The sequence below is a fragment of the Myotis nattereri genome, assembly GCF_964212035.1.
Source record: "Myotis nattereri genome assembly, chromosome: 18".
In the NCBI taxonomy this organism is placed as follows: Eukaryota; Metazoa; Chordata; class Mammalia; order Chiroptera; family Vespertilionidae; genus Myotis; species Myotis nattereri.
This window is the reverse complement of record NC_138093.1, coordinates 19463422-19471801: the sequence shown is the minus strand read 5'-3', so window position 1 is coordinate 19471801 and position 8380 is coordinate 19463422. Positions and strand designations below refer to the sequence as shown.

The following is an 8380-nucleotide window of genomic DNA, read 5'->3' as shown; positions in this document are numbered from 1 at the left end:
CAGGAAACAATGAAACAATGATTCTGGGCCACGTCCCCCTCGCTTCCCCACGTTGACAATGCGCCATCCTGTTGCTCACTTAAAAGCTGTCATTCACACGAAGGCCATGAAGAAAGTATCAGACGAAAAGCAAGCACAAGGTAGCATCCTCCTCCTCAGTTCTTTGGCTGGATCAGCAGCCTTGGGAGTGCTGGACCCATTGTCCAGGGGTCTGGGTGTTTGTCACAACGGTGGGTCCTCAGACATGTCACCTCCCCACTCCAGGCCCCAGGTCCTTTGTTTCAGTGAGAGGGTTGGCTGGGTCTTCAGCCTGAAAACCAGTGACTCTGATTTGGGGTCCCATCGCTTCTTGGCCTCTGGGCTACGATCAAGTGCGGTCTTTGGTCCTGGGCAATGTTGTGCACCAAGAAGCCTCCTGCATTTCCTCGAATCATGCCTGTCCTCCACATCTCGCTTGGACACAAGGACCTGAGGATTCCGGAACTCAAGGAGCCTCGAAGACCTTACACCTGAGTGCTGATGGCTAAGATGCATGGGGAGAGCGGGAGAGGGGGAGGGGTGCCGGAGGAAGCGGGGCCAGCCCAGACAAGCAACCAGAAAGACCCAGCTGTGAGCTGAGCTCAGGGCAGGAGTAGGGAGGGGTCCAGGGACCCCGTCCCTGTTCCCTAGTGCCATCGCTGAGCGGCCGTCAAGACCCCTTTTCCACTGGAAAGAAAGGGAGCAGGCTGGGAAGGATTGTGAGAATATTCGGCGAGGGCCAGGAAGCAGACAGGGTGATGAGGGAGAGGAAAGACCAGCAGATGGGCCCCCAAGCATGGTGAGTCCCGTCAGACACAGGAGTGGGATGCAAGGACAGGGCTGGGGGCTCGGAGCAGGAAGGGGCAGTAAGAAGGCTGGAGTGAGGCTGGATGGGACCCACGACCTTATAGCCTGGGGACGTCCAAGTCCCCTCTGACAGGCAGCCGGACATCGGCATTGCCTCTTGTGCCTCAGCTCTCGTGTGTGCTGGAAATGGCGGGCTGTGCTCATGGAAGGTCACAGTGTGAGCTGCGGTGGAGGAGAGATTGAGAGCAGCTCTCAGGGGCCCTCAGAACACTGACCGTGCACACAATCCCTCTGTCCCACAATCGCTGAGCATCCCCTGCGTGCCTGGACTGATAGCCTATCGATTTTTACATCCTACGCCCAGTAGCAGCGTGTATGCACGGTGAGAATGCACGACTACCTATTGACTAAATGCACGCATATGTCTTGTTTGTGGAGCCTCGGTAGGATTCCAGTGAACTCTGGAAATCTGCAGTTCCTCCCCTTAAGCCTAAAGTCGATGGTGTTATTAGAAACAGGAGGGCGTTCCACTGCACGTTTCCTGAGTCGTCTGTTTCTCTCTCTCCAGGTGCCCCCTGTGGCATGCCCAGACCCTCCGCCCGAAGGGGCATCCGTCACGAGTGAGCGAGGCTGTGTCCCCACGAGCCCAGGACGTGGCGACGAGCTGAGCACCATGGAGAAGTTCGGCTCCTTCTTCAGTGACATCTGGGACACCATCCTGACCAAGCACCAGGAGGGCCTCTTCAACAGCGTCTGCCTGGGCGTGGTGCTGGCGCTGCCGCTGCTGGTGCTCCTCACCCTGGTCTTCGTCTGCTGCTACTGCTGCTGGAGCCGGCCGGGCAAGGGCCAGCAGCCGGAGCACGGCCCGGGGAGGAAGAAGAAGAGGAGGAGGAAGAAGGGCGAAGAAGACCTCTGGATCTCCGCCCAGCCCAAGCTCCTGCAGATGGACAAGAGGCCATCGCTGCCGGTCTAGCGGGGCGGGCCGCAGAGGGTCCGCCTTCCAACGACACACGGGGCCTGGAGCGTCACACACGTGTCCACAGAGGAACTTCTCAGCCAAGGAGCAAACCTCAGACTGAGTGTCCCCAGGGAGGGCACCCCCAGGGGGCACGGGGACAATGCGTGGGCACTGGCTGGGCAGCTATGTGTCCAATAGCAACGCGCTCTGCTCCAGGTTCAGGCGTGCCCCCCGCCTACTTCCGGCACAGTCCATACGCCAAAGCACAGGGAACACGTATCCATAACCACCTGGGCTCACCATGCACACCACACACACGCAGTACAGTACCTGCTCTCGCGAAACCATCTCATAGGAGGGCCTGGCCAGATTCGGGCGCAAGTGCACAATTACACGACCCGGCAAGGTTACAAACTCCATACCTGGCCCATGTACTACTCAGGTTACAGATGTGTGCTTCCTACTCCGCTCCCCACAAACCCTCCTGCTGCGAATCCTCATCCTCGGCCGTCTCAGCACCTGGCACAGTGCCCTTCACTGTTGTTGATGCAGACCCTCCAGGTCCCGTGCTCCTGGCCCCTCCCCGAGGAGGGCAAGTTTAAAGTGCAATGGATCCGAATTCATCGGAAGCTATGGTCTCGCAAGGTCCTCATCACCACCGGTCGGTGTTGAACGTGGTCCAAGACCCCTCGTTGAGACGCTCCCCGCAGAGCCCCTCAGGAAGGCTCCTTCTCCCCCCAGGACGGCAGCTCTGGGTGTGGCTCCTAGAGAGCTATGGGAACCAGGTAACAGGCTGCTCGGCCCACTCCACCCAGTGCACCATCCTGTGCAACGCAGAGGTGGAAGGAGATGCCCCACCTGAGTTGGGCATCCCCCCGGAGCCAGAGGCTTTCCGTGGGGAAGGAATGAAGACATCGCCGGCACAGCCTCGCAGAAGGCACACTGGAAGCGACGGGTGGCGTGCTGAGGGTGGGATGCGGGAGATTCAGACTTGAAGCGAAAGCAGGATGAAGCTATATAGAGGTTTATTAATATTTATCTTGAAGCTCAGGCAAGTGCCTTGCGCACAGTGGGTACTCATACTGTCTGTGGACGCTGTTGGGTATGTGATGACGTTAAGGGTAAGCTGTAATACCTCGCCAGTTCCCCGAAGTGGCCTTCTAAGTGAGCCCCCATCGCTGCGAGGGTGGACGTGGGTGTTGAATTCTGCAGAACCAGGGGGTGGGTTGGCACATGGGCCCCGAGGTCCATGAGGACTTACAAACCAGGTCCACGGTGAGCTGAGGAGCGTGTCTTCCCACCAGGCTGAAGTTGGGAGGCCGAGGTAATCCACGTGTCTGATGAGCTGGTTGGTATTTGGACTGGACTGTGACCGTGTTGCAATGGTGGGTAATTCCTGAGAGCAGGCTGTGCTGTCCAGATTCATTTGCAACCCTCGGAGGTGGTTCCAAATGGTGTGAAATTGCCATTTAATTAACAGTGTAGCTAAACTATGGTACTTATAGCAGCGGAAACGAAATGCTGTGCGATTGCGCTAAGGGGAAAACGCGCTCTATCGGCGCACGTGGGCCACCAGGTTCTCACCTGCCCCCCAGTGTGCTCCAGGCCTGTGCAGAGCGGACGCTGGGTGGTGCCTGCCATGGGTCCCAGGTCTCCTCACAGCGATCTGGGTTGCCGAGTTCAGTTGCATACACTGTGGAACCAGCAATGGTCACCCCCTCCCCCTACGAGGCCCCAAGTCTCCCAGGCACTCAGGCCCTGGCTCCTAAACCCCTGTGACCAGAGAAGCTACACCCTCTGACTCCCTTCCCCCTTGTCACAGGGAGAGCCTGTCAGAGCAGCTGACTGTCCGTAGGCCATCACAGGACGGCTAGTCATCTCCCCACGTCTCCCGCTGCCCAGGACGCCGGCCTTCCCGTCGGTGCCTCGCAGTCCCCTGGATGGATGAGTTGGGCAGACGCGGGGGGCTGGCGGCTGAGGCTGGTGTTAGATATGATCCCAGAGAGCAGATCACCAGGAACATGGTTGCTGTGGCAACTGGCTGCTCATTTGAATTAAGAGAGCAGTGTTTGTCACCTCCACGACAAGGCCTCCATCTCCAGGTGCAGGGCCCTGCTGTCTCCTAATCTAGTGCATCTGCTCCAGCTCCGGCCACGAAACACCAGGACACACCTCTCAGCTGCTTCCAAAGCCTCAGACCCAGGACACCCAAGCCCTGAGCGAGGCCTCTCTTTTCCCCACCCAGCCTCCCCCATGACCCTCCCTGGGGTACCTACAACAGTGCCAGGGGCATCATCATCATCATCATCATTCTCTCTCTCTCTCTCTCTCTCTCTCTCTCTCTCTCTCTCTCTCTCTCTCACACACACACACACACACACATCTCTATCCCCTCTTGTCCTGGCTCCATCCCTTCCTTCATCTCCATTTTCACTCCTTTCCCTCCCAGCCTCTGTCCCAGAACTGCCTCTGGCAACAGGGGTGCCTCTGAGGGGAGCCTGCCTGGCCCCTCTCAGGGGGTTTAAGCTAATGAAGGACAACGAGGGAGTAAGGAAGGGGCGTCCTCCCCCAGCACAGGCCTGGGAGCCCCTCGATGTGTACCCAGCTCCAGCCAGCACGGCCCCTGTCAGAGCAGGTCTTCCCCTGCTGCTGCTGCTGCTGCTCTCCAGGGATTCGCTCTCCTGTTTCTTGGGGGGAGGGAAGGCTATGGAGAAAGGGTAGTCGCCCTTTCAAGAAGAACATAGTGGTCCAAATTGTACAGTATTTGTCAGTATTCTTTTTTTCTGAAAAATTCAAACACATCAACAGAAAAACTGATTTAATAAAATACTTTAGAAAATAAAAGCCTGGCCTCCTTCCTTGCTGGAGCCAGACAGTTCCTTTCTGGACATTCGATACGACCTCTCCCAGACGTCATTCCTCACTCACTCACGAATGACGGATGGACTGACGGATGCAGGGACTCCCTCTGGGCACTGCCTCCCCCCCTCCCCCCGCCCCAGCCCCTGTCCTGCAGAGCAGCTGCCTGGGATTCCAGGCGTCAGAGGCGCCCGGGAAGCACCGAGAGAGGCTCCCTACAGGGGGCTGGGCAATGTCTTCCTCAAGGAAAAAGGGGAAAACAGCACAAACCACACAATAACAGACTCATGAGTCCCCTCAGGTCCTGGGAAGGGGAGAAATCAAAATCCTAGAGAGACACGTGTATGTGCGTATAAATACCCGTCTTTTTCCGAGTTGGCCATAGCTTTGCCTCATATGAAATGCAATGGCTTAGAATTCAGCGGTTCTCAACCTGTGGGTCGCGACCCCTTTGGCGGTCGAACGACCCTTTCACAGGGGTCACCTAAGACCATCCTGCATATCAGATATTTACATTACGATTCATAACAGTAGCAACATGACAGTAATGAAGTAGCCACGAAAATAATTTTATGGTTGGGTCACAACATGAGGAACTGTATTTAAAGGGCCAGAAGGTTGAGAACCACTGGCTTAGATGCTCCTGATCCCTCCTTCAGTGATGCTAAGCTGGTCATCAAACCGTCTAGCACAGGGCTGTGCACCAGGACCAGGAACGATGGACTAGTCCCATATCTACACTGTCCGCCACGTGCGTCAGCCACATCCAGCTCTTACAATGAAAGGTAATGGCAGTAAAGGTGCAGGCGCCCAGATACACCCGCCAGGTTCCAATCTCTCAGCGGCCACCTGCGGCCAGTGGCTACCACCCTGGACATCGGGTCCAGAAGCTCATAGGGGTCGGGGTCAACACACTGGCCATCAGCAAGGGCTGAGGAAGGAAGGCCTCTGCCTGCCCCCCACGGCAGCGGAGTGTCTGGCGTTCTGGTGGGTTCCTGCCCCCTGCCCATCCCCACAGATTCCGGGACTTCTCTGGGACTCCCTCCCAATCCCTTCCAGCTGCCGACACCTGAGGGGAGGCCATCAGCTCCACCTGCCCAGCCTTGGCCCTGACCTTGGGGTGGATATGGGCTTGGACAATGCCACAACTCTCAACTCACAGGAACCCTCTGTGCGGGCTCCTGGACCTTTGACCCCAGCATTATTACCAAATTCAAAGTCGCAGGATTACAAGACTGAAATAGTCACTTCAACACAGCTTTTGGTCTCTGTCTTAGGTTCAAAGAGATGTTTTCAAATACCTAGGCCATGTCACTCAGGGCGGCCATGTTTATCCCGTGAACATTTTTGATGTTTCTTACCCTGTGCCGGGCACACCAGACCACCACTGTTGTGTTGGCTGTTGTCATTTTTTTATCTGCCAATCTTCGGGGAAAAGGTCAGTGTCCTGACGAGTCAGGTATTGCATATTTTTAAAATTGTTGCAGCACACCAGTTGAAAATCACCGCTCTACGTAAATGCTAGTGTGGTCTCTGAATTACATTTGATTATCTAGATCAGGAGTCCTCAGACTTTTTAAACAGGGGGCCAGTTCACTGTCCCTCAGACTGTTGGAGGGCCAGACTATAGTTTTTTTAAAAAAACTATGAACAAATTCCTATGCACACTGCACATATTTTGAAGTAAAAAAACGAAACGGGAACAAATACAACATTTGTATTTGCATGTGACCCGTGGGCCATAGTCTGAGGACCCCTGATCTAGATACTCAGAAAACAAACAAATGCTATGGTCAGATATGCGACTATCCCGCGGCTTGAGATCCGCACACGTGGGTCACATTAGCGTCTAACAGGTTCGATAATAGAAACAGGTGTCACTCTGCTGAACTCAGTCTTCCCAAGCAGATTGGACCATGAAACCTCCTCTTTCAGCACACCTGGAGGAGCAAGGGTTCCAAGGAACACTGTTTGGGAAATGCTGCCCTGGCAGCCATCCCCCATGCCTTATCTGTTCCTGTCTCCCATTACTTACAGCTCAATTCCTACATTCCCCAAGGAAATCGGTTCCTAAATGCACAGATTCTCCTTCACCTTTAATAGCCTCTGTTTCCCGCTGCTCTTTCTCTTTCTTCCATTAGGAACCATGATAATCCCCTTGCTGGCTATTCATGGCCTGCAGACCTTAGGGCTGGCTGGAGAGACACCTCCATCGAGGAAAACCAAACATTTTGAATGAAGTTACGGAGACGGACGATCTGGTCTCCCCCGCCCCCCTCCCGCCTGCTGTATAACACACAGAGTATCTCGGGATCCCATTTGATCCCTGCGGCGACCAATGCAGGGTGTAAACCAGGGTTGGTGCCATTTTACAAATGAAGAAACGAGGCCCAGAGGAGGCACACCGCTCCCCAGACCTGGAACGGAGCAGAGCCTCGAACGCCTCCCCCAGGGCCCTGCCATGTGCTGGTTTGGGCTCCTTCATGTTCACCTGCAGGCGCACCTGGTGCAACAAAGAACTCGAGTCCCCCTTTAGAGGTTCCCCATCAAGCCGCATCTGTCTCGTTAGCGCTCTCTGATTAAAGCTAATTGTCCTCACCTACCAACATGGAGAAGCATTTTCATTCCGTTCTGTTAGCTTCTCTTATTTACATCACAACACCCCAAAACGTTTGTTTTCTGGTCCTTGCCCTCTCAGTGCCCTGCGATTTGCTGTAATGAAGAATAAACAGGCTTCTGTGGGGTGGGCTGGCCTGGGAACCTAACTTCCCCAGGTAACACTGGGATCGAAACAGCCCATTCTCACCGCCCGTAGGAAGTACCCACAGCCAGAAGGACCTTGGGAAGTGGAGTTATGTGCATATTAGGAACTGCCAGAAACCCCTTTAGGGGGTGCCCCCCCTAACTTTCATCAAGCTGAGAGCCCCCAGCCCCTGTCTCGCCACCAGCCCAGTAGACCAGGTCCGGGAGGAGTCCAGGCTCACTAGGCAATCTCTCCAAGGTATGTCCCAGGTACCCTTCGTCCAGCAGCCACGCTGCCTCCACAACCACCAAGCACAGGCTGGACCCACAGGCGACTCTCACGACCATGCTATCCAGGAAGGAAGAAAAGTGGGGGCTCCCCAGAACTCACCTTTACAGAGGAGAGGAAGTGGCGGCAGAGCGGGGCGACACTGCCACCTGCTGGCCGCGCTGGCACCGCGCGCCTCCTGCTCGGCCCGGGCCCTGGTCCCATTGACCCGCGCTCCTTCGGCTCCTCTCCCGCGCCCTGGGCCGGCTTAAGGGAGCGACCTGGACATTCTTCACGCAGGCCTTCAGCAAACGATGACGTTTCGCCAGGAGCTTTTCATTATTTACACCTGTTTTCCTTCTGCCACGCTGTACGCCCATTTGCGTTGCTCCCTGTCGGGGGCCTCTCTTCGCACACAACACCTGGTCCTTTTCCTTCCAGGCCTCCCCTTCAATCTTGTCTTTCTCCCGCCCCTTCAGCGGTTTCTGGCTTTAATGATCCTCGAATCCCTGAGAGCTCTCCACGTAAAAGCAGAGCTCTTGTCGTCTGACAAACAAACTCCGGGCCTCCATTCCAGCAGACGCCACTGTCCACACCAGCCCTAAACTGCCAGGGAAGGACCCTCCCTGCCTTCGCCACCGTGGCCCTCACACCCTCTCACCCTCCCTCCTGAAGAGCTCTGCGGTCTGAGCTCCCCTGTCCCACTCCTCCCGGCACAGGCCTACTGC

The 8380-nt window shown here is 56.0% G+C and overlaps 1 protein-coding gene across 1 annotated transcript; it reads left to right on the top strand.

Annotated features, from left to right (window-relative positions):
- Positions 1-1498: 1498 nt before the first annotated feature.
- On the top strand, positions 1499-1798 carry KIAA0040 (the record flags this gene model as incomplete). Its single annotated transcript, XM_081113319.1, has 1 exon — positions 1499-1798. The coding sequence occupies one exon, from the start codon at positions 1499-1501 to the stop codon at positions 1796-1798; it is 300 nt and encodes a 99-aa protein (XP_080969445.1).
- Positions 1799-8380: the final 6582 nt, after the last annotated feature.